General features: G+C 36.8%; 1 protein-coding gene across 13 annotated transcripts in view; it reads right to left on the reverse strand.

Moving 5' to 3' along the window:
* The window catches only part of TCERG1 (transcription elongation regulator 1), a 63,800-nt gene that overhangs the window by 32,083 nt on the left and 4,374 nt on the right, over positions 1–27,343 (reverse strand). For 7 of the 13 annotated variants that reach the window (XR_012090827.1, XR_501712.3, XM_008014853.3 and 4 more), the window contains exons 2-10: positions 23,819–24,044; positions 21,759–21,911; positions 19,736–20,189; positions 15,309–15,551; positions 10,704–10,766; positions 9,369–9,569; positions 8,375–8,487; positions 7,547–7,635; positions 810–970 (exon numbers count right to left, since the gene is read on the reverse strand). Coding sequence is in view for 9 of the 13 variants with exons in the window: in XM_008014853.3 (XP_008013044.3) it covers positions 810–970; positions 7,547–7,635; positions 8,375–8,487; positions 9,369–9,569; positions 10,704–10,766; positions 15,309–15,551; positions 19,736–20,189; positions 21,759–21,911; positions 23,819–24,044 (1,703 nt within the window). In the remaining 4 variants the exon portion in view is untranslated. Of the gene's footprint in view, positions 1–809; positions 971–7,546; positions 7,636–8,374; positions 8,488–9,368; positions 9,570–10,703; positions 10,767–15,308; positions 15,552–19,735; positions 20,190–21,758; positions 21,912–23,818; positions 24,045–24,502; positions 24,549–27,343 lie in introns of all 13 variants that reach the window. The other 6 variants (XR_012090829.1, XR_012090828.1, XM_008014855.3 and 3 more) reach the window with 3 other exon arrangements.

Raw genomic sequence — 27,343 nt, forward strand, 5'->3', positions numbered from 1 at the left:
AAGTATTATTATCATACCTATAAAACAAGTATTGCTGAAGGTGAGCCTAGTACCTTCAGCACCAAAGTTGCACTGATTCAGAAATTACTTATAATTCAGCATACATATAATGCATGAAAATGTCTCAATGACTATAAATGATACACATTAGGATTTATTTCATTAGAAGTAGTAAATAATTCATTTATCTTGCTTCTATACCACTTGGGGGCCACAGTTCTATAAAAACACAATCATATCAATACAATGGCAAATTACCAATAAGAAATACACAACAAAAATTACATACAAATAATTGTACTCAATATATTGGAATGCCCTCTGAATATGAGGTCGATTAAAAGATAATCTCTTAGTAAGGTTTAGGTGTCTAGTCTCAGGAATATAAGGGGCTTACCATCTAATTCAAAAGACTGAGATTTTTTATTTTTTAAAAATTTGTACTGTATTATTTCAAGAAATATATTACTAGTCACAAAAGGTGCTAAAAGGCCCACTGAGGAGCATTTTAGTAGTACTGATAAGCACTAAGCAAGTAGCAACACTACCAACCATATCTTGGACTAACTGAAAATCTTGAGTAGGACAATAAATTAAAGACACACATATTTTACAAAGCACAGTCTTATCCAAATTCTCTCCATATTTTTAATCTCTATTATTTCACTCAAACTAGGATAGCAGTCTATTTTTTCTAACACTTCTTATATTCTTTGAAAAATAAAGGGTTTCTAAATGACCTCCACATTTTCTATCAAAATATAAAAGAACGTTAAAATCAGTGGATAAATTCCTAACTTAAAACTTACTTAGTTTCTTCAATTCTTCCATTCCTTTTTTATGAGGGGGCTCCTGAATAATTTTGTCAACATCTGCTCTGCCAATCAGATCATCAGGCCGGTCCCACATAGAAAGACGAGTGGTGGGATTATAAAAGAAGACCCGCTCATCACCGGTCCAAACAACACACCTAAGAATTGATTCAAAATATCATTCTCTTATGTTACGGAACATATTTTATAGCTAGGACTTCTACTTTCAGCCTGTTACAAGTGGGGAGATGAGGGTACTGAAGAACGACATGTTCTTATTACCAATAGTTATTTACAGAGAACCAAATGTGGTTTTTACAAGATAACTGAATGACTCAAGTAAAAATAACTGATCAACATATTAATTGAGAAAACCAAGAAATGCAAAGCAATTTGTGATCAGGGATTTGAATGCTTAGGAATTTGGTTTTGCACACTCAATTTGAGAGTACTAAATTTTAAACTATCAAAAAGAAGGAGTTTAATGGCAACAATAATGCTATTAAGCAGTTCTAAAGCTAAAGAACAGATACAGCATCCTACCTACTATAGTTCTTAATATTTCTTAACAAACCAAAACTACAAACTCAAACGCAACATTCTATGAAGACTTTAAGATCTAATTATATCTAAAATAAAAAGTAAAGGGAAGGCCCAGCACGGTGGCTCAGGCCTATAATTCTAACACTTTGGGAGGCCAAAGCAGGAGGATCACTTGAGCTCAGGAGTTTGAGACCAGCCTGGGCAACATAGTGAAACCACATCTCTACAAAAAATATTAATTAAAAAAATTAGCTGGATGTGGTTGCACAAGCTTGGATGTGGTTGCACCAGCTACTTAGGGCTGAGGAAGGAGGATCACCTGAGCCCGGGAGGTCAAGGCTGCAGTGAGCTGTGATCACACCACTGTACTCCAGCCTGAGCAACAAAGTGAGACCCAGTTTCACCAAAAAAAAAAAAAAAAAAAAAAAAAAAGTAGTAAAGTATCAACTGCACTAGGACATCGTACACTACCTACTACAACCCACTGGTCCTGTTAATTACAATTAGAAAACTCAAAGAAAAAAAAAAAAGGAAAAAAAACAAAACACAACTACATTCAGAATCTGTACAGTCCTGATGAACAAACATAAAGCAATAGGGAGGACAGTCAAAATTTAGAGAAACAACTCCAAGGGAGTAAATCTCCCATTTCACCCACCTCGTAGCTCTGCCCTGAGCATAATCCCTGGTTGCAGAGTGGCATGGTTGCAATAGTATGGCAGCTAAAACTCCAATAGAAACTAAGTCTATATGACCTGATTATCAAGTTATTCAACAGTTGTCAAGTCCAAGGTAACTTACAAGTTGAAATGATCAGACTAAGCCTCCTATGTTGATAGTCAAAAACTCTAAAGCAACAATAACCAGACCTCCCTGAGATAAAGAAAAACACACTTAAAATAAATGAAAAGAGTTCAGTAATGAAACATAAACTACAAAAAAACAACCAAAAGGAAAATTTAGAAATTAAAAATAACTGAAATTAAATTTCACTGGATTGGCTCAAGAGCAGAATGGAGACATCAGGAAACAATCAGTGAATTAGAAGATGGATCAGTTGGGCAAGGCGGCTCACACCCATACTCCTTGCACCTGCACTTTGAGATGCTGAAGTGGGAGGATCACTTGAGGCCAGCAGTTTGAAACCTGCCTGGGCAACAAAGTGAGACCCTCCATCTCTACAAAAAATAAAAAATTTTAAATTATCCAGGTGTGATGGTGTGCACCTATAGTCCCACCTATTCAGGAGGCAGAAGGCTGAGGCAGTGAGCTATGATCGTGCCACTGTACTCCAGCTTGGGTGACAGAGCAAGACCCTGTCACTTAAAAAATAAAAATAAAAAATCAATAATTAACTATCTCATCTGAAGAACAGAGGAGGTGGGAACAGACCCCAAGTCTGAAAATTAGTGAGGACCATGAAGCTCCAAATTGAGGGGGTTTGGAGTTGGTTACCAGCTTTTCATGTACAATACTCAAACAGAGAAACCACAACCCAGGAATATATTCTTGGAATACAGACTGTTTTCATAACTTTGAAACCAGGTAATATTTTCCATAATTATTTTTTTTAATGAGCCTGTGTAACAGTCAGTGGAATAATTATATAGAAATTATACAGAAAACAATTATTCCAAGTGCCTTTAAAACACAGTAATTTGATTATGCATTCCTACAGCGACATGCCCTAAACATAACAACAACAAAAACTATCTTCAGTAATCATATTGTTAGTGATAGTTTTGGTATTGTTACTCAGTGACATGTGTGAGAAAAGCAAACGAGTAATTAGGTCACTATCATTGAGAAACAGTATTTTCAGCAAGAAATGAGATACTGAAGATAGATGATGAGGTTCAATAAAAATCTTGAGGTAGATGTAAATGGGAAGTAATGCTAAGAACTCATGCTGTATCTCTGAATGTGGGTACCTTCCAGCTGTGTCTACCAAAGAAGTCTAAAAATAATGACAAATACAGTTGCAAACTATCCACTTCCCATAAAAATGGCAAGGAACCCCTGGAGAAACGGCTGAATCTAGTTCTGAGATAGGAAATATACAAGATAAGCCTAGAATGTCTTATCATAGCAGAAAGCAGGGAAGCTATAGAGGATTGTAACAAAAAAACCTAAAGAGTCAGCTGCAAGAGCCTTCTCCTGACCAAAGATGAGACAATTTTAAACATCAATAAGGATAAAAACTGTAATAGATTAAAAACATAGAAAATATATTTAAATCTATGAATCAATAACACTCAAACCAACTCATTATTCTGAAAACTGCTAAGCCCTTCCCTTCCTATACAATTTGTACCTCTAAGTGACCAACAGTGATAAGGGGAAGTATCTCTCTATAAGCATCCCAGTTAATAAATGAAAAGGGAATAAAAGAAATACATTACCATTACTTTCAACCCTTCATGTGGTTATGCCTAGTGTTCCATTATTGGAATGCTAAGCTTGTGGGATTTATATCCTATTGCTTTTTCATACAAAAAATTTGCACAACCTTCAGCATATATGGGTTACTGATTTAACTGATCTTGGCCAGAGTTTTCAATCTCACACTGCTGACATACTGGGCTAGAGAAGCAATTCTTGTTGGGAGCAGTCCTGTGCATACAGGATATTTAGAGCATCCCTGGCATCTATCTGCTAGATGTTATTAACACCCTCCAAGTCTTGACAACCAAAAATGTCTCCAGGCATTGCCAAATATCCACTAGGGGCAAAATTACCCCTAGTTGAAAACCTCTGATCTATGCAGTAATCATCATCACTTATGAACTAGGCTTGCCAAAAAGATTAAATCCGAATCTGATCACACTTCTAGACCTGCTTGCCTGTCTGTAGGAAATTCAGGAATGGAGGACCCTGTATTAAACAGTACCATGGAGGACCCTATTAGACAGTACCATGGGGACAAATCTAGATTTGGGAACACTACAGGAAAAACATTTATTTCTTCAATAACAAAAACAAGGAAAAGAAGTTAGAAGGGAACCTATACATTACAAGACTTCTGAAACAAGCCAAATCATTGCAAAGTGTGGACTGCATATAGATTAAATAAGTTGGAGCAGGAACAGGAAAGGAAGCACTGACGTGGCAAAAGAAAGAAAAGGGAAAAACAAGATAAGAGGAAAATAAGAAGTAGACAGGCATACCTTAGATATTGTGGGTTCGGCTCCAGACCACCGAAATACAGCAAATATTGCAATAAAGTAAATCTCAAAATTTTTGTATTCCACCATATACGAAAGTTATATTTACATCATGCTGTAGTCTACTTAGTGTGCAATAACATTATGTCCAAAAGAACCAATGTACATACCATAATTTAAAAATACTTTATTGCTAAAAAAATGCTAACAATCATCTAAGCTTTCAGCGCATCATAATGTTTTTGCTGGTGGAGGGTCTTGCCTCAATCTCTTGATGGCTAATGACTCATGAGGCTGGTGGTTGCTGGTGACTGGGGTAGCTGTGGCAATTTCTTAAAATAAGACAAATATGAAGTTTTCTACATCAATTGACTCCCCCTTTCACAAAAGATTTCTCTGTAGCATGCAATGCTGTTTGATAGCATTTTACCCACAGTAGAGCTTCCTTAAAGTTTGGCATTAATCAGAATGGAAGCCCCCTGTTGCTGCTTTATCCACCAAGTTTATGTAATATTCTAAATCCCTTATTATTTCGACAATGTTCATGGCATCTTCACCAGTAGATTCTATCTCAAGAATCCACTTTCTTTGCTCATACATAAGAAGCAACTCCTGACCCATTACAGTTCTCTCATAAAACTGCAGCAATTCTGGCTCATCTTCAGGCTCATTTCTAATACTAGTTCTCTTGCTATTTCTACCACATCTGCAGTGACTTCCTTCACTGAAGTCTTCACTTCCTCAAAATCATCCATGAGAGTTGGTATTAACTTCCTCCAAACTCCTGTCAATGTTAATATCTGGACCTCGTCCCATGAATCACCGGTGTTATTAATGGCATCTACAATGGTGAATTGTTTCCAGAAGGTGTTCTATTGACTTTGCGAGATCCACCACAGGAATCACAATCTGTGGCAGCTATAGCCTGATGAAATGTATTTCTTCAGTAATAAGACTTAAAAGTCAAAATGACTCCTTGATCCATGGGCTGCAGATTGGATGTTGTCAGCAGGCATGAAAACACCATTCATCTCCTTGTACATTTCCATCACAGCTCTTGGCTGAAGAGGTGCTTTGTCAATGAACAGTAATATTTTGAGAAAAAAAAAAACAAAAAAAACAAACTTCTTTCTGAGCATTAAGTCTCAACAGTGGGCCTAACTCAGTAAACCACACTATAAACAGATATGCTGTTATCCAGGCTTTGCTGTTCCATTTATAAAGCACAAGCAGAATAGATTTCGCATCATTCTTAAGGGCCCTAGGATTTTCAAAATGGTAAACGAGCAGTGGCTTTAACTTACAGTCACCAGAGAGATGGTGAGAGTCAGTCCATCCTTTGAAGCCAGGGGGTGACTTCTCTCTAGCTATCAAAGTCCTAGGATGGCATGTTCTCCCAATAGAAGGCTGTTTCATCGACACTGAAAATCTGTTGTTTAGTGTAACTGCCATCATCAATAACCTTAACTTGATCTTCTGGATAACTTGCTACAGCTTCTACACCAGCACATGCTGCTTCCTCTTGCACTTTCATGTTATGGAGATGGTTTCTTACTTAAATCACATGAACCAACCTCTGCTAGCTTCCAACTCTTCTGCAGCTTTCTCACTCTCAGCCTTCACAGAACTGATGACAGGTAGGGCATCTCTTGTGGATTAGGCTTTGGCTTAATGAAATGTTGTAGCTGGTTTGATAATCTATCCAGACCACTCAAACTTTCTCCATTATCAGGAATAAGGCTTTCTTATCATTCTTATGTTCACTGGAACAGCATTTTTCATTTCCTTCTTTTGCATTCACAACTTGGCTATTTAGCCCAAGAGGCCTAGCTTTCAGGCTATCTTACATGCCTTCCTCACTAAGCTTAATCATGTTTAGTTTTTGATTTAAAGTGAGAGGTATGTGGCTGGGCGTGGTGGCTCATGTCTGTAATCCTAGCACTTTGGGAGGCCGAAGCGGGCGGATCACGAGGTCAGGAGATCTAGACCATCCTGGCTAACGCGGTGAAATCCCATCTCTACTAAAAATACAAAAAATTAGCCGGGCGTGGTGGCACATACCTAAAATTCCAGTTACTTGGGAAGCTGAGACAGGAGAATTGCTTGAACCCAGGAGGCAGAAGTTGCAGTGAGCCAAGATCGTACCACTGCACTCCAGCCTGGGCAACAGAGCAACACTCTGTCTTTTAAAAAAAAAAAAAAAAAGACACACACACACACACACACACACAAAAAGTGAGAGGTATGTTGACTCTTTCTTTCACTTGAACACTTTGAGGGCATTATAGGGCTACTAATTGGCCTTATTTCAATATTGTTGTGTCTTGGGGAAAATGGACACCCGAGGAGAGGAAGAGAGATGGGGAACTGGTCGGTGGAACAGTTAGATCACACACATTTATCAACTAGGTTCACCATCTTACATGGGTGTGGTTTGTGGCACCCCAAAACAAATACAACAGTAACATAAAAGATCACTGATCACAGATCACTGTAACAGATATAATAATAATGAAAAAGTTTGAAATATCCCAAGAATTACCAAAATGTAACACCGAGACACAAAATAAGCATGTGCTGTTGAAAAAATGATGGGGTTGCCGCAAAACTTTAGATTTTTAAAAACACAGTATCTATGAAGCATAAGATAGTGGAGTACTATAAAATGAGGGATGCCATACTTAGATTGAAAGACATAAATTTACACAGTTCTATAAATGTAATTACATAGTGAGTAAACATGCAAAAACAAATTTAAAATATTTTAAACAAAAAGTAGATTCAGGATCTCAGTGGTCACGTCTATAATTATGAAGAATACACATTAATGGAGAGTACTAGGAAGACACTTATAGTAATTGAACTTCAGTTTTTAATAACTCAAATACAACAAACAAAGGTCGAAATATTTAGTAGATAAAAACCTATTTGACATACACTTTTTAAAGTACTTTTCCTTTCTACAAAAGAAACCATGTAACAGTCAAGTATGATTTTTAAAAATTACTACTTGAGCCAAATACATACCACGGAGTACCAGGAATAGGAGCAGTAGCAACTGGCTTTGCCTTCTGGGCAGCCTTTTCTTCTTCAGTCATCTCCTCTTCTTTGGGCTCCTACAAGAAATGAGATTACTCTAATTAGTATCACATTAACTATACCTGAATGTTCCACAAAAGTATGAAGGCAAACAGCTCAAAGTGCAATCAACACAAAATCTGCTGCCAGAATGAGGAAAGGAGACTCTGAGTAGGAATTTCTAAGAAAGTTCTAAATCTTCATCCCACAGAAAGAGCTGAATTTCACAATAGCAGAACCCAGCAGCAGCAGTTGGTCCTATCTTATAGACTCACTAAACATGTGCTTAGGAGCAGATATGGAGTACAGACCTCTTCATTTAAGGTTGTTTCTTATTTCTGCTAACTTTCCTACTACTAAAACCTGACTACCACGGTCCTTCACTGAATAAAAAACTCCTTTAGTGCTATACATGGATCTGGCTATGCAAGAACACAGAGCAGAAAGGACAGATAAAATATATCTAACATTCCCCAAATAAGAAGTTACACTTATAATTTTAACATATACCAGTCAGTTTATAAGTCAGAAGGTTAGAGATCAGGTTCAAGTTCTGGTCCAAGGCCCTGTCTTTCTATGGGTCTCAGTTCAGTACAAGAAGTAATTTAATGACACTTTCAAAGAAAAAACTGAATTAAGAACTTGCAAGAATCCTAAAATTTCAGAGATCAAAGTTATAACAATTATTTTTAAATCTATCAAATAGATACTCACATACAAGTAAGCTGTAGGAAACAATTAATGTGGCTCCCAGGTTAATGGGTCATGGCCCTTTACCTCCTTTATCTCCTTTATAGGCTCTTCTTTAGGATCCTCCTCCTCCGTCTCCATTGGCAGAGGCTCTTCAGAGGGTTCTTTAATTGGCTCTTTAATCTTCTCTTCTAACTTTTCTATTAAAAAATTAAGAAAATGTCAAAGGTTTTGATGTAATTTTCTAAGAACTTTCAGAGAATAAGCAATTAAAATATTCCATTCCCAAGTATTAACCATAAACATAAAATGTCCTTCTTTATAATATCTTTGATTTGAATCTTATGTAATGCTCAACTTCAAATACCTTGCTACACCAATCAGGTTAACTCTCTGATTTGAAGACAACCTACTGATTTCGAAGTGATATTAAATCTCTCAGGTCATTCATATATCATTTGTAGCAATCATTTATTTTGCTAAAAGGGATAAGATACTAAGATACTTAGGAATAGAAAAAGGGGTTTGATGAGGTGGGCACACTGACACGTACCTATAATCCTCAGCTACCTGGGAAGTTGAGGCAGAAGGAATGCTTACGCCCAGGAGTTCAAGACCAGTCTGGGCAACACAGTGAGGCTCTGTCCCAAATTTTAAAAACAACAGTAATAATAGGAGCTTGTGATATAAAAAATTATGAATCTTCTACATCTAAGATTCTAAGGGCCTAAATTTTTTTCTTCAGAACACATAAAAAAACACATTCCTTCCTGATCTGTATTATCAATCTCAATGATTACAATAATTATGCAATATAATTAGAAAATTCCTAACAGTAAAAATATGTACATACATATGTACATATGTGTAACAATTTCTCCAGATGGAAAAAATGATGACAAACATGTAAGTAGAACTAGTTTTTAAAATAAATATTTATCAATTCAGTAAAAATAATCCAACGACTGTGTAATTAGCAAATCCCTCAAATAAGTTAAAAAGAAATTAACTCAGAATTTCAAATACCATTCTACTTATTACAGTTTACACTATTTCCTAGGTCATTACAACCACTATATACCTTTTTCCTTTAGTTCTTGGGGTTTTTCCCAGGTTGATTCTAATGTTCTATTATTATAATAATATGTCTTCCCATCTGCTGTTTTATATTCAGTCCATTCAGAAACTGCTGTTGCTCCAGCTAAGGTAGCAGGTGAAGCTGCAATAGCAACCTGGGGATGTATCATGGGTACGATAGGAGGGGCCATTCCTGGCAATACACCTAAAAAAAGAATAACAAAAAATTAGATCCAAGCATCAAACTGCAATACAAAATAAAACTCTAAAATATGAGCTAAATCTTTCTATTAAATATTAATAAATGAATGGACCAGTTGGAACAAAACAAAAATCATATAAAAAGATGACATAAATACCACTTAATTCTATTTCCCTGGATTTTTAGTTCTAATGCCTAAATTCAATTAGACACAGAAATTCAACCCTTAAAAACAGTCAGAAATTTGGGTCTCACTTATGAAAAAATCTTAACATAATAAATATTTTAAAACATGGTATATTCTCTACTTATGAATAGAAATATATTTTTATAAAGATAACTTATCAAATTCTAATGAAGACAACAAACATATTTACTATAGATATTTCCTGAGGCAAAATTATTTTTAATTTTAAGGTAACTAAAAGGGTATGAATATTCTCAGTTTTATAGCAAATGACTGAGTTTATCAACTCTAAATGATTAACTCAAATATCCTTATACCCTTTGTTTACTCTTTTCCTAAGAGAAAGCAAAGCTCGTCTACTTTTTAGAAGACAAACCAAGATTTACATTTTTTACAAGACAGCTAAATAAGTTGGTAATATACAAGTAAAATACTATTAAAATAAGGATATGTGAATCAAAACTGGAAAAAAAAAAAAGTCCTCAAATCCTATACTAAAATTTAAGTTTCAGGTAGTTATCTTACTTCAATAACTTTAAAATGTATACTATACACATGTATTCACACACATATACTCACTAGCATGCAAGCATAATCACATCACTTTACACATGGAAATGATTTTTTTATATTTAACTTAAAAACACACATCAAAAATAAAATTAAATGTTATGAATATGAGAATGAAGTTGTTTACACTTATTACATAAATTAAGATACAAAGTGATCTGACCTTATTTGTTTTTGTGAACCAAAGAAGCTAATACTACAGGCAATTGGGAAAATTAAGTGTTGGCCAAATATGACAACTGCATTTATACTGCTCATTAAAAAGAAAAATATAAAAAAATCCACTTACTTGGGCAAAAAATAAATAAAAGGATAAACAACAACATTCACTACCATGCCAACTTACAGACAAAACAAACTAAGATGGTTTTAAAAATTACCGGTCTTGGTGGTAGCGACTGTCTTTACATACGGGCAGCTGACTATTTGCATCATTGCTACACCTGTAAAATGGATAAGCAAGCATACGTTGGAAAGCTGCCATTGTATGTCGGCTACCACTGGGATTCAGGGAAATAATTTACCACTACAATTTAGAATGCTATTTCCAATGAAAAAGACCAAGAATGGAGTAAAATTTCTTTTTGTTTGACATTTTGTGGGAAGTGCTGCCAAATCCAATGACACTAATTCTAAATGATAGCATCAATTACCTTTTTTATCAAACCAGCTCTGAACATATTGAAGGAGTCTCAAGAGTTTAAATTCAACAAAAGAAAGCCCCTTCATTACACATACATAACAAATTCTCATGTGGGTCATTTTCCCACAGGACATCAAACCCATGCTGCCATTGCTCAGACACCAGTAAAAGGCAGATGCAGCACGACACCGACAAGACACTTTCTCTATGCTGCTGCTAAGTTGAAACTACATGCAGGAGCTGAGGCATGGAGTACAACCATGCAGAAGTAGAAAAGGAATAAGCTAGGGGTGGTGAGGAGAGGAAGAAAGTAAGGTATGAGATGGATCCAAATATTGCACTGCAAATAATACTTTAAATAAAAGAAAGGCAAAGATGAAGAGGAAGGTAGCATTTCACTAATGCCAAAATATCCATGTTTAGTGCCTGCTCTATGGAACCCCATGGGCTTGGAACACTGTGGAAGCAGGCTAAAACATTAGGAAACATTCAGCCCCTTTAATACCACTAATGACTATATGGGTTGATAGCTGCAAAAACTTCTATCATTTAAGCTGACTAAAGAAGTAGTAATTGTATTAAATAATGAAAATTATGTACAGTTCTTAGAAGAATGAAGACTCATCATGATGCATTACAATGGTGACTTTTTAAAAAGGGAATGAAAAGCTGGAAAACTAAGACTGATTAACTGAGGAAATTAAAAACTTTTAGAGGAAAAGGCCAAAGTCTGAAGAAAAGTATAGGGTCAATAATTTTTACTTTTTTATTTTTTTCTGCTGAAAAAACTAAGCTTAGTTTGGTACCCTGTAAAAATTAAAAATAGTAACAATAAACTATTTTCTCCACTAAAGGACAGGAAAAAAATTTTTCCTACCTCTGAGACTAAAAGTAAAATTAAACTCCTGGGTTTGTATAAAATTTAACTATGTTCACACACGCAAACAAAAATAGTGTCAATTATTGAAAAGTACCTTTATTTCTTAATTACTATTTTATATAAAGAATATTTAAAGTAAACTTTCTATTAACTTTTAAACTAAAATAAAAACACTGGATGATGAAAGCATGCTGAATAAAGTTATATGTATAATTTTATTTTCCCTAATCTTGAAAGAAAGCAATGGAAAAATTCATTTGGTTAACGAAGTTACAGCATGTATTAAGTTTAATTAGTATAAATACTGCCATCTGCAGGAGCACTGAACCTACTAAACTCAGCACAGGAAATTCAATTCTTATGAACATACGAACTTTACTCTTAAAGACTATTCTCCAAAACCACCTTCCAATAATTTTAACTATACAACTTATGCAGAAGAAAATCAAATCTATTCATACGTAGGTTTAACGACCATTATTGAAAACCAGTTGGGCTAGCAGAACTCTTCTATTTGACTATCAACATACAGACCATATAGAAAGGTCCTGTGTTTCTTCTCATGCTAAAAAGATACACTGAAGTTTCTCTCAAGGTGATTACATGCAGATTGTGAATACTCACAAAATAAAAATCTAAATTTTTAACCCTTTTTTTTAAACGGAGCATTTGTTCAATTTTCCTACAACTCTGTCCTCAAATTATCATTTAAGAAAAGAGAAAATTCCATTCAGGATTCTGGATGATTCCAATGTCACTGACAGTTAAGTTTCTTAAAATTCCAGATAAAATTTTATAGTTTTAGAAGTAGAACTCCTATAATCCTAGACCTCTTTATGTCCAAACTCCACTCCCTACTTTTGTATTTTACCTAATTCTTCCACTCCTTCCCTTCATCTTGTTTGACTATCCCTTCCTCAATCATCCTCATTAAACCCAGACAATGCTATTTCAAAAAGAAATTAAGCCTCCAACACAAATTACATACAAATCCTTCCCGTTCACTTTATTGCTGAATTGAATTAAAAGGGAAAACCAGGAGACACAGATCTCATTGTTTGTATAACCAAAGATTTGGGGAAGAGGAAAACAAGTCTCCTTTGTCCTTGTTTTTTACTAAACACCTTGTAGGACTGAATTAAAAGGGAAAATGAGAAAAGTGAACAAATATTAATACCAAAAAGTCTTAATAAACAAACTAATATTTGATACTAATATATCACTTTTTTTTTTGCGATGGAGTTTCACTTTTGTTGCCCAGGCTGGAGTGCAATGGCCTGATCTCGGTTCACAGCAACCTCCGCCTCCCAGGTTCAAGCAATTCTCCTGCCTCGGCCTCCCAAGTAGTTGGGATTATAGGCATGCACCACCACGCCCAGCTAATTTTGTATTTTAGTAGAGACGGGGTTTCTCCATGTTGAGGCTGGTCTTGAACTCCTGACCTCAGGTGATCTGCCTGCCTCGGCCTCCCAAAGTGCTGGGATTACAAGCGTGAGCCACTGTGCCTGGCCTAATATATCACTTTATATGACACTCACTCTCTCCAAAAAAATATTAAGACTATCCAATTCAAGTTCTCTTCCAACCGACCCCCAAAATGTCACTAATGGCTGCTGTTTATTGAATGCCTTCTACTGCCAAACTTCACAGGTATTGCTTCATTAGGTGACTCAAATGGTCACCACCACCTGTCCAAATTTTTTTAATGATGGAGCAAGCAACAGGGGAAAATATGACATCAAAATGAAGCTAGAGCCAGAGTGATTTTATTGTGAGAAACTTCTACTTTATATAGTAATAAATTTTGCTGTTGTGTACCTTTCATCCATTAGTCCTAATTAAGAACCTCTAAAGAAAAGCAAAAGTTGTTCAAATGACAGCCTTTCAAAATACTTAAACAACATTATCATGCTACCTCTCAATCTTCTCTCTACAAAATTAGCAACCCCAACTCCTTCGGATCACTCAGAATCCACGATCTGGTCTTAATACTGTCCTTAACCCTAAAGCAGACCAAAATTACAAAAAGAGGTTGTGACAAATATCAAGCTATTCTCCATCTATCATTTAGTTTTCCCAGAAAAACTACATATAGAGAAAAGTATCCAGCTGCTTGTCTTAAATTTAATCTAGAAAAGGGATAATCCCTAACAGTAGAAAAAACATCTTTTGTTTTCTTCTTTGTAAATGATTTTAATTTCTTAAACACCACATAATGGGCATTTAATTATCTAACACTACATCAACAATGTATAAAAGGTTTTCCAAATCAAAAAAATACCTGAAATTTTTAGTTTCTTTCTTGACAAGGTATATCTGAAGGTGTCCTTTTCAGAGTGGTCACAAAGAAAAAGACAACCAGTGCAATAGTGATAATTAAGATGTATGCAAATCTAAGAAATAGATGTATCACAACCCTATTCTTACACAGAAACAAGTATAAAAAAGTAGCAATAAGTGGGTGGAATGTGAACTTGAGAGATAAGGCGCCTAAGTTCTATTCGCCTTTGCCACAAACTAGCCCTGTGAACCTGACCTCTCTAAGGTACCAAAACTTTCAACTATAATACAAAGAGAATGAACCATGGATCAAGGATTAAATGTGTTTGACAAAAACTAATGCATTCAAATTTGGAATGCTCAACACTATCATTTTTAAACCCTGTGGTAAGAGTTCCACTCCACAATATTTCTTAATTCTTTCTCAGAAGTTTTAATGACTTCTCTTAAGACAATATAACACATTAATTCACCATAACAATTTAAACTTTTAAATTATGCACATTACGCTTTACTTCGTAACTGTTACAAGGGAACCTTCTAGTTCTTGTTTTACATGAATTGTTTTATAGTTAAGTCACTCATATTTTCTTAAATTCTTAAAATTTCTTAGCTTTTTCTTAATAACTAAGCATAGTTATTAAGAGCTTACTCTCTGAATGTGGAGGGCACAGGCTCAAATCTCAGCATCATCACTTATTAGCTATGTGATGCTGGGCAAGTAATTTAACCTGTCTGTGTACCTATCTCATAAGATGGTTGTGAAAATTAAAGCAGTTAATGCATGTAACGTGCTTACAACAGTGCACTGTACATAAATCACCCAACTTGTGTAAGCTACTGTGACGTGATTTCTCAACTTCATAGACTTAACCCTTCAAAAATAATGCATTTAGAACATTATTTACATGAAAAGATGATCATTTTTAACTCGTTGAGGGCATTATTCAAAATAAAGTGTAGCTTTAAATGTGGCTCTAATTTTAGGACATGTAAACAACAACAAAAAAAGGACATTTACCAAAACTTAAGAGAAAATATTGCAGCTAGCCATGAATCTTTCAAAAACGTTTCAAACAGGTGAGATTCAAGGCAAATTTCAAACGCAACAGACACATGAGAACAAACTAACTGACAATATGAAAACATAGCTGGAAAGACCATTATAATCTGTTGGTTTACCTGGAAGTGGAATTGGCATGCCAGGAAGGGGAACACGAAACGGAGGTACCATTACTGGTGGAAAAGCAGGTATTGCTGTTGTTGGCTGAGGTACTGAATGAGGAACAGCAGGAGGTAACGTCTGAGGGTGCGGCTGGGGAACAGTTTGCACAGGTGTGGCTGTAGGAGCAGGAGTTGAAACACTAACTGTAGGCGTGGCAACTGAAACAGCAGAACTTGGGGTCTGATCTTGTGTTGTGGGTGCTGATAAAATATAAAACAAAAACATGTATCACTCCTTCATAAATCATTTTACTATATTCATTCATTCACGCATTCAATAATTTAAGTATTTAAGGGACCATTCTATGCACTGCAAGAAATCTGTCAAAAGGTCTCATCTTCGAGAAGCTTGAAAATATTTAAATGAAATATAAAAATACAAAGTAAAATATGATAAACATATAGCAGTATAAATCAAGACCCAAAGAACATTTCTAACTGTGAGAGGGTATAGAAATTATATTGGGATGCTGAGCCTTGAAAAATTAATATTTCAACAAGGAAAACAGCAGGAGGGGGGAAGAAGAAAAAAATAAACTAGTGAGAAAAGTATGAATAAAGGCAAAGAGTAAAGAACAAAAAGGAATTGTTTAGAAAATTGAAGGCAAGCAGTTAATGAGTGAAACAGTAGGCATACCAACAAAACCATGTGTGGCTGGAAAGGTGGGCCAGAAGCAGAAAGTAGAAAGCCTTGAACAAAAGGCTAAGGTGTATGCCCTTAACTGGGTAGGAAAAGGGCAGAACTGAAGTAATATAGAGAAAATGATCTAGGAGAATACAAGCTAAAATACATTAACAGTAGTCACCCTCTGTGTATGCCTCTTTCACATTTTACTATTAATATACATGTTTTGTTAGACTTTGAACTTTTTATAAGAATGCATTCACATTATTTGTGTGACTTCGTGAAGGTAAATGGGGTATATAGAAAACTAAAGGTTCCCGTATGGAAGAGTAATAAACAAGTTTCATTTGATGAATTAACCTCACAGATGCATAGGAAGAAAAGAATAGAAAAAGATAAGCAAATAACTAATGACTAACTGGATACGAATGAACGGAATCAAAAACAACTCAGGTTTCTCTCATTATTTTAAAAAAATGAAAATTTTTTTAAACTGAGGTTTCCATTGTGAGACCAGGAAAATGTGAAATTCCGGATCATTTGGGGTCTGCTAACACATTATTTTTAAATATCGAAAATAAAACATTCCATCCCTAGCAATTGCATTTAAAATCGAACTAAAAACTAAAATCCTTATTTTATACTTTTCAAAAAGTTTCAATTCTCACATGTTACAAAACAATTTTGTTATTTATTCATAACCCATCTAGTTTCAAAATAAAATTCATTTTGGTAATTCATTGGTAACAAATACTTCATCTTTTTTTGATGTAAAGAAAAAAATGTCTACCTGTATTGGACTAAGAATGAATTTGTCAAATGAAATAAAATGAAAACAGTGCTTTCCCAATCTTTATGCCAATTTTGTTCTAAACAAAAGCACACTGTTTAATACAAACCACCCAATAATCCAACTGACAACAAAATCTGTCAGTATCTTTTTCTAGCTTCTAATAATGAAAAACTCACTTAGGCTGGGAAGATGTGAGCAATTTCATACTTGTTAATGAGGGACTCACCTTGGCTAAATAGACAGCAGGGCCAAACAAGTATCTTCAGGGGCCCAGGAATGAATTGTTGGTCTAGCATAGACCTAGCCTTAGGGTACAGTATCATATTAATATAATTTTATAACAGTGTGAAAAATACAAAGTACATGCAACATTTGCCCAGTCCCATATATATACCATTTAGCATTTGTAATCTACTATAATGGCTGAAAACGTATCTAGTCATTGTTCCCAACTTCCCTGAGAAGTAGGATTTCATCATTTTTCACAAATTTGCACATACTGAGTTTATGCTCAACTGGGATTAAAATATATTCTTAATTTTTAGTCCCATTTACCCCATAGATCTATATTGTAGTTCAGAAAATTAAAACTTAAATATTATTATAGTATTCAGATAATTGCTAAAATTGTGATCCAAACTACTATAGTCAGGAAAATAAATAAGGGCATCAAATTTCAAGTGGAAAAGAACACAAATGGAGATGACAAAAAAATATTTCCTCAACCCATTTCTCTTACTTTCCAGTATAGCATTTTCTGAATTTGATTAGTAGCCATGAGTCATGACAGGAAAAGAACAAAAGCAATAAAATAATGGGACACTGGGAGAATGGTATCTAAGACTTCAGTGGGTAAATTCCTACTAACTTCATTTGCTAAAGCGACTAGTGAAGCACTAGGCCTCAAAATATACTAACCCAGTTTCAGATCGTAACTAAAAAAGACAAGTAACTATACATAATAAATGGAGAAATATTAAGACTGCAGTATGACAACGCTTTATGATACTGAATCAAGTAAAATAAAAACAGACACTGGAATACGTAGACAACATCAAAATTGATGTTTAAAAGCAGTAAAAAGAGTATGATTTTGCTATTTTATATTTCTGGGAATAAAGTCCTCCAATCACTGAAGAATAAAGCAAAACTGACAAACAGGTCACAAGACAGCTATGAGCTTACTGGCACACCACTCTGAAAACAGAAATGGACTACATATAGTATGGTTAAATTATCTAGCTAATCACTTTTCTTAAAACAAAATGAAGTACTACTATTTCTCCTTTCTAAGAACGCAGGAAAGACAATTTAAGCAACACAGACCCTCCCCATAAAACTACATTGCTTTTATTAATCCCCTTCTCCCATTACTGCCACAGGTCCCCCATAAAAACTGGTAGTCTCCTGCCTTGCCAGAGGTTTGGGAGGCACTAAGCCTGTAAAAAGATAAAGACCCTGAACAAACTAGCTAGTATGACTGTTATACTTTCATATCAAAATTCACCTTAGCTACAAAAGCAAAGACTTGTAAAACACTATTCACATTTTCCTGTTCAGTACATTTCCCCCACAAACTATCTAAAAACCATTGACAGGATCTTTAAAGGCTATCCCCGTATTATATGTACCTTACTTAACTTCTTCAGTTGTTTTTTATCAATAAAATAAATTCAAATTTGAAGCCAATGTGAATTAATTTCTCTCTTATACGTATTTCTTACACACTAATAATTCCCAAGTCCCTGAAGGAATCACAAAAAAACCCACATTTTTTTCTTTATTCTTATCAATTATTCTGGTAGTAAAATAATACAAATTATATTCACACTGTAGGAACAGCTGTGTATCTTCAGACAAGTGCCTTAAGAAATAATCGAATTTTTAAAAATCATTATTTAAGTACTTTTGGACTTAGTCTCAACCTGCAGAGTAAGGAGTAACATCTGTATATTAATACAAAAAGAAAAAAAGAAAGAAACCTCCCAAAAAGCAAGCAATATTTTCATATTAATGACAATCTTTTAAGCCAATTAACAGCTGTGTCCCTCTCTTCATCCCTGAAATCTGCTATTAATCAACTCTCACCTTTTCAGAAAAGATCTATTCTTTGAGCCTATGTGAGTTTATACCTGAAAATTCTCCTGCCTTTCTGACTGCTGCCTTCTATGGCAACTCCTCAATTTACCTACTCGCATCCCAGTCTAGAAACTACTCCAAAAGAGATTACTGAGAAGTTCCTAATAAACCTCCCTGATCTCATCACCACCCAAAAAACCAACACCAGAAAAACTTGCAAAATACTGCATTTATACAGACCTCCAGTACCTGTCTCACCTATTTGCCTAGTTCTTAAGACCCTTCAAAATAAAACCCTCTCACCTCAGAAGTTGCCTAAAAACTCCATAAACTACACTTATCATTTTCCTAACCTTTATTCATGTTGCTTCTCCTATCTGAAAATCCTTTCCTTACCTGTGAACCTACTTAAACCCTACTGTTTCCTTCATGATAAATACACCCATATAATCCACCCACTCGTTTCTCCACTTCCCAAATTCTTACATCTTTTTCACTGTATAGTTTTGCACACCAATATCTAATTGTTTCACATGTGTTATTCTTGCCTCCTCGATTAGGAATACTGGAAACTCTGTAAGGTAGGGACCAAGATGTACACTTATTTTGCAAGCCCACAATGCCCAGCATTACTATTGGCCAAGCGGAACAGCTAACTCTGCACTTTCTCAACTTAGCTTCATGAATTGCAACTGGGCAAATACTTTCTCCTATTAATATAAATTCCTGTTTTTCTCTAACCCAAAAGTTTTAGTGCCAAAAATGTACTTTAAATAATTCTGGTATTAAAGGATAATACCAGAAACACTGGGATCAATATGAAATGTAGTCCCCTACTGGTTCACCTCTCTAGCCCCTATATAAAAATACATGCTGGGTGGTACTCACTTGATACTGTCTGTGCAACTGAAGTAGCAGTTGTTGTGGTAGAAGTGGTAGAGGAAGGGGTGGATGACGACGTTGAAGTGGATACTGCAGGTGCTGGGCTACTGGTCGTAGGGGTGGAAGCTCCAACTGCTTGTGCTTGTACTTGTGCCTGGACCTGGGCCTGGACCTGAGCCTGGGCCTGGGCCTGAGCCTGGGCCTGAGCCTGAGCTTGTGCCTGGGCCTGGGCCTGGGCCTGCGCCTGGGCCTGGGCCTGCGCCTGGGCCTGAGCCTGCGCCTGGGCCTGGGCCTGCGCCTGCGCTTGGGCCTGCGCCTGGGCCTGGGCCTGGGCCTGGGCCTGAGCCTGAACCTGTGCCTGGGCTGCAAGCATAGGTGTCAGTTCTGATTGCTGAATAACCTTAACTCCATCTGGCTTGGTCCATGCAGATTCACGTGTCCGAGCATTATAATAATAAACCTGCAGCGGAAGCAAAAAATCAATGGTTATCATAAAATCTGTCAATTATTATTAAAAACAATAATGGAACCACATTTTATCTTTAAAGCTACTTAAAAATAACATAGGGCCAGGCGTGGTGGCTCATGCCTGTAATCCCAGCACTTTAGGAGGCAGAGGCGGGTGGAGCACTTGAGGTCAGGAGTTTGAGACCAGCCTGGCCAACATGGTGAAACCCTGTCTCTACTAAAAATATTTAAACATTAGCCAGGTGTGGTGGCAGGCACCTGTAATCCCAGCTACTCGGGAGGCTGAGGCAAAAGAATCACTTGAACCCAGGAGGTGGAGGTTGCCGTGCGCCAAGATCGCACCACTGCACTCCAGGCTAGGCGACAGAGACTCCATCTCAAACATAAAAAATAGCCAGGTGCAGTGGCTCACGTCTGTAATCCCAGCACTTTGGGAGGCTGAAGCAAGCAGATTACCTGAGGTCAGGAGTTCGAGACCAACCTAGCCAACATGGTAAAACCCCGTCTCTACTAAAAATACAAAAATTTAGCTAGACGTGATAGTGGGCGCCTATAATCCCAGCTACTCGGGAGGCTGAGGAAGGAGAATTGCTTGAACCCAAGAGGCAGAGGTTGCAGTGAGCCAAGATCGCACCACTGCACTCCAGGCTGGGTGACAGCACAAGAAGCCATCTCAAAAATAAAAAAATAAAAAATAAAATAACTTAGGGCCAGGCACAGTTGCTCACGCCTGTAATCCCAGCAGTACTCTGGGAGGCCAAGGTGGGTGGGATCACCTGAGGTTAAGAGTTTGAGACCAGCCTGGCCAACATGGTGAAACCCTGTCTCTATTAAAATTACAAAAATTAGCCAGGCACGATGGCAGGTGCCTGTAACCCCAGGTACTCAGGAGGCTGAGGCAGGAGAATTGCTTGAACCCAGGAGGTAGAGGCTGCAGTGAACCAACATCGCACTACTGCACTCTAGCCTGGGCAACAGAGTAAAACTTCATCTCAAAAAACAAAAACAAAACAAAACAAAAAAATTAAGTAATTCCACCCCACAGCCCAATTTTCTACAATGAGCACACTGTATTTTTAACACCCAAAGAAAAACCCATGTTATATGCAGAAATTTAACGTAACAGACCTGAGACAGCTATCCGTAGAAAGTCCTGCTGGCCCTTATCTGTAGTCTGAGAACTTGGATTTCAGGAGGGTTGACATTCCCTTACTGATAAGAATGGCTCGATGTGGCTAAACCAGTTATGCAAACAATGCAGTATATGCTGAACACCTGTTTTCCTTCTAGGAGCCTGAAATTTAGTATGTGCTAGGCAGATGGTACCAAAGTGACCAGAAGCTTCCAGAATCACAGGTAAATGTGTGTTAGCACTCCAGGCAACCTTATATCTGCTGCACAAAAATCGAATCCAGTCAGCTTCTCCTGGAGTCTTACCCCATTTCCCTGCTTACCCAAGGCTCATTCTTAATTGACAATATCACTGATCTCAATTTGCTAGAACTCTTTTTTACTCCTCTGTCAAAAAAAATGACAACTTAAATTATATTTTATAATTTACCTTTCCATCTGGAGTTTTATTTTCAACCCATATCTCCTCCGTAGGAGGTAGTGCTGGAGTACCAGGAGCAGTCACAGGAGGCATTCCTGGTGGAAACATCATACCCGGAGGAGGAGGCATGGAACTCATGGGTGGAGGCATGAAAGGTGGTCTCTGTTAATTCACAAGAACAGTAATAGTCACTTTAATTACTTTTCCTCCAAATTATTACTGAATTCTACTCAAAAGTAAAACACTGTAAGAGAAACTAGTTTTATAGTCTATTCAAATACATTCACCTGTCGTAGAAGCAAAATGTCTGCAACAAAAATTACCGAACTAGAAAGAAACACATCAAACTACTAATAGTGGTCAACTGTGGGTTATAACACCATCACTGAATTTTGCTCTCCCCTTTCTATATGTTCTGCTTTTCACACACACGGCGCTGGATTACTTTTTTTAAAAAAATCGATTTTTATATACTGTTTTAATACCAGGCACATCACTGTCTCCACAGCTTCTTGAAGAATCCTTCAAGAAAAAGTTTTCACTGCACATAAAAATGAGTTTCAAAATTAAAAAATTGACACTATGACATTATAAAAACATTTTGAGCAGGGATTTAAAAGATTTCCTCTATAATCTATAAGTAACGTTAAAATTCAATTATCAAAAGCACCTTAATCTGGATAATGGAACTCAAACTATGCTAATAATGTGAAGCTGTACTTTACTTTCCTAAAAATTTCTTTCCCATACTCCAATCTTTGTTGGATTCAGTTGAGTATCTTTCAGGCGTCAGCACACCAGATCTAAGTTACACAAAATATCTATCCCAAATGTTTCATGAGCCTTTGGCTGAAAATCACTTGGACTTAATAAAAAGTAAAGCCACACAATTATTCAAGACCGAGAAAGGCATGACAACATTAGAAAGTATCTCAGCACAACATTTGATATATTTCAATGAGAGGGTTACATTAGTTCATTACATTTTATAATACTCCACAAGTAGGTTTAACTCTTAAAGGCACAAATTAGAACAAATTCACATGTTAAAGATTATACCAGAATAAGTTAAAAAGCTATTTCTTATTCTAACCTTGAAGCAAATATAAAACCATTTAACAATGTGTTTAAAGGAAGGAGAGGCTATTCGTTATTTGGAAGGCCATAAAATTATTCAGCAAAGTATTAAAACCTGTCTCTTTCATAACCACAATCCTATCTAAACAGAGTTAACATCACTTAAATGGCACATCATTGTCTTCTTCTATTTTTAGTATAATTCATTCTTCACTGTCTAAGCTAACGGAAGGCAGATGATACCACTATATTTATTTGGTTTCAGAATTATACAGGCTAAACTAAGAAAACAGAGATACATACTCAAATAAAAAAAAATACAATCCCAAAATGAGACATTCGAGAGTTGATACCTTCATGACCTCACTTCAGACAGCAAGTCTGGATACAATGGAGAGGGATATATGCCACAGGTTAAAATACCACAAGTGTTTTTATTTAAAGAAATCCCCTAATAAATCTTTCTCAAAAATAGTAAGATAACCCTACTTTTCCCCGCAGGGGAGAAAAAAAATTCAACTGTGCTTATAAAATGTGTTTGCTGCCACTTTCCAGATTCTATCCTAGGCACCATTTCTGGGGACAATAACTACTCAGGAATATATATACATATATTTTTAGACTTGCTGGCAACATATATCATTGAAAACAAATTTTCTCCACTCAAAAATATCTTAAGATTTCAAACTTCATTTCCCACAAAGAAGATGTATTACTAAAGCCAATTCACAGAGCTAAAGGTAAGTAAAAACTATTGAATCCTGGTTTTATACATATACTTCTCTATCACCATTTAAAGTTCTGTTCTGAATTTCCTTAGTAATTACTGCTACCACTAATTTAGAAGAAACATATTAATATATGGATCTTCTCTTTAGCTCCCATTTTCCTATAAACTGCAACTATTTAAGAATATAAGTTTTTAAGTCAAAACCCATATATAATATTGATAATGATGCCAACAAAGAAATGGCAACCTCTACATTCTTTACCTGGAGGTGTGGAGGGCCCATAGGTGGAGGTATACCTCCTGGAGGAGGCATTGGCGGCATATTAGGATCAAAAGGAGGACGTCCAAAGGGGGGCCGTGGTGGTGGTGGAGGGCCTCGCATCATACCAAAAGGTGGAGGAGGTCGCATCAGAGGTGGTGGGCCTCGCATCACTGCATTTGGTGGGGGAGCCGGACCTCGGAACCTCAAGGCCTGCTGTTGGGCCATCCTACATGGGAGAGCAAGGAATAAATTTTTCTTTCTTAAAATTACAAAAATGTAGCTACTGATCTCTAATTACATCAAATTTAAAAGGTTCTTAAGTCTAACTGGAGTTGGAAAGTCATCATTTTGCAACCATCATGATAAAAACTACATCAATGGGCCGGGTGCGGTGGCTCATACCTGTAATCCAGCACTTTGGGAGGTCGAGGGAGGATCACCTGAGGTCAGGAGTTCAAGACCAACCTGGCCAACATGGTGAATCCCCATCTCCACTAAAAACACAAAAATTAGCCAGGTATGGAGGCGCACGCCTGTACTTCCTGCTACTGGGGAGGCTGAGGCAGGAGAATCACTTGAACCCATGAGATGGAGGTTGCAATGAGCCAAGATCATGCCACTGCACTCCAGCCTGGGTGACAGAGTAAGGCCCATGTCAGGAAAAAAAAAAAAAAAAAAACTTACGTCAATGGATGATCTAGTCTGGATGAATGATCAAGGGACGCCGAGTCTAGGCAAAAATTTAGACAAGGGGGTTATCTGGATGATCTTAACGTATTTACCCACATGCTGCTTAAAGTTGCAAGAAAGGATGAAAAAAACAAAACACTCTAGGTAATAAGGAAATTGGGTAATACCTGGACCCAGTGATCAAAACTAATTATCATCTAAGAAGGACAGATAATGTGTGACTGAGAGGGATACAGCATCACCTATTCCAGCCAAAAATGTATAACCTCAATCTAATAATGAGGAAAATATCAGACAAACTCAGAATAAGAATAAGGAAGGAATGTTCTTTCTCTTCTTTTCTTTTTTTTTCGAGACCAAGTCTCACTCTGTTGCCAGGCTAGAGTGCAGTGGTGCAATTTGGGCTCCCTGCAACCTCCGCCTCCTGGGTTCAAGCTATTCTTCTTCCAACTAGATGGGACTACAGGCGTGCGCCACCATGCCCGGCTAATTTTTTTTTTTTTTTTTTTTTTGCATTTTAGTAGAGACAGGGTTTCACCATGTTGGCAACGGTCTTGATCTCCTGATCTGCCCTCCTTCGCCTCCCAAAATGCTGGGATTACAGGTATGAGCCACAGCGCCCGGCCAGAAGGAATGTTCTTTCTATTAAAAGGGGGATGTGTATTCTTCAGAAATGTCAGTGTTATCCATAAAGGACAAAGAAATGCATGGAAATGCTCCAGATTAAAGAAGTTTAAAGAGACACAATAACACAATTTTTTTTTTTTTTTATAAGAGACAGAGTTTCACCATGTTGGCAAGGCTGGTCTCGAAATCCCGACCTCAGGCGATCTGCACATCTCGGCCTCCCAAAGTACTGAGATTGCATGCATGATCCACCACGCTCGGCCAATAACAACACAATTTTAACTCTAGATTGAATTCTGTAATAACAGGAGGAAACGCCATACAGGGCATTACCAGATCAACTGACAACACTGGAATATGCACAACAGATTAAAGTATTATTACAAATTTATGAAGCTGATAATTAGGCTGTAGTTAAGTAAAATAGTATCTCTATTCTTAGAAAATACTGAAGTATTGAGGGGTAAAAAGCCATAGGTACACCTTACCCTCGCAGTTCAGAATAACAAAGAGGAGGCATGTGTGCACGCAAATAGTAAAGCAGAAAAGGTAAAATATTAACATTGAATACACTCTAGCTTTATTTTTGCGACATTTTGTAAGTTTGAAATTACTTCCAAACTTTTTAAAGGGGGCAGGGGGTAACTTAGGACATGATCAGTAGTCTCTATCTAAAGGGAAAGCCTTTCCCTATAGGGCACACTACCCCACCATCTCTCACTCTCAACACCCTATGTATTTTCTCCACAGCATTTAAGCAAATGAGTAATGTCACATGAGATAGTATTATCTATCTCTTCCCCCAAGTGCTTTTGTAAGAGAATTATTAACTCTTAAAAGTGCTTACTATGAGCAAGGCAGTGCTTACTCTAAGCTCTTTTCAAATATTAAGTCTTTTAATCATCAAAACCCGATGAGATGGATACTATTAATCTCAGTTTACAGATAAAGAACTAAAGCAAAGAAGTCACTTGTCCAAGGCCAAACAATTGGTTCAGTATTAAAGCCAGGATTCAGGTGGCCCATGGTGGCTTGTGCCTGTAAACCCAGCACTTTGGTGGCCAAGGCAGGCAGATCATTCGAAGTCAGGAATTCAAGATCAACCTGGCCAACATGGTGAAACCCCATCTCTACTAAAAATACAAAAAGATTAGCTGGGCATGGTAGTGCATGCCTGTAATCTCAGCTACTTGGGAGGTTGAGGCAGGAGAATCGCTTGAGCCCGGGAGGTGGAGGTCACAGTGAGCTGAGATTGTGCCAATGCACTCCAGTCTGGGCAACAGAGCAAGGGTCTGTCTCAAAAATAAATAAATAAACAAAATAAAGGATTCAAACACAGGCAAATGCCACTTTCAGAGTAGGAATTCTGTTCACTCTTGTATCCCTAGCACACAGATCTGTACATAACAGGGCTCAATAAATATTAATATCAGTATTTGTTGCATGAACCACTGAATACCTAGGTGATACTGTACCCAAACTACCTCACAAGTAGGGTATGTAGGATCTTAAAAAAATTATTTCTACAATTTCACCCATTTACTGACTACCTATCATGGTATTCCCAGTAGCTATTATACATCTACATTATACATAAAAAATCTACATTTCTGTCCTCAAGAGAGGAATTAACATTTATATTCTTTACATATTTGAAAAAAATCATTCTTATAGTCTCTCCTTACCAGGCTCTTTCAACTTTCTGACATTTTTCAACCCTCTGCTTATAGATTACCCCTTGAACTTTCTCTAAATTTACCACATCATAGTTCAATTCTGAGACACACCAAAAAAAATCCTAATAAAGAACCAATTTAGGCCAGGAGCAGCGGCTCATGCCTGTAATCTCAGCACTTCGGGAGGCAGAGGTGGGTAGATCACTTGAAGCCAGGAGTTCGAGACCAGCCTGGCCAACATGGCAAAACCCTGCCTCTATTAAAAATACAAAAATTCACCAAGCGTGGTGGTGCATGCCTGCAGCCCCAGCTACTTGAGAGGTTGAGGCATGAAAATCACTCAAACCCAGGAGGCAGAGGTTGCAGTGAGTCAAGACTGCACCACCGCATTTCAGCGTGGGCAACAGAGCAAGAATCAAGTCTCAAAAAAAATTTAAAAATTAAAAAAAAAAAAAAAAACTAATTTGCCTTCTGGACTTGTTTACAATCCTGGCATAACAAGGATTACACCAGGATTGTAAACAAGTCCAGA

The sequence above is a fragment of the Chlorocebus sabaeus genome, chromosome 23, assembly GCF_047675955.1.
Source record: "Chlorocebus sabaeus isolate Y175 chromosome 23, mChlSab1.0.hap1, whole genome shotgun sequence".
Lineage (NCBI taxonomy): Eukaryota > Metazoa > Chordata > Mammalia > Primates > Cercopithecidae > Chlorocebus > Chlorocebus sabaeus.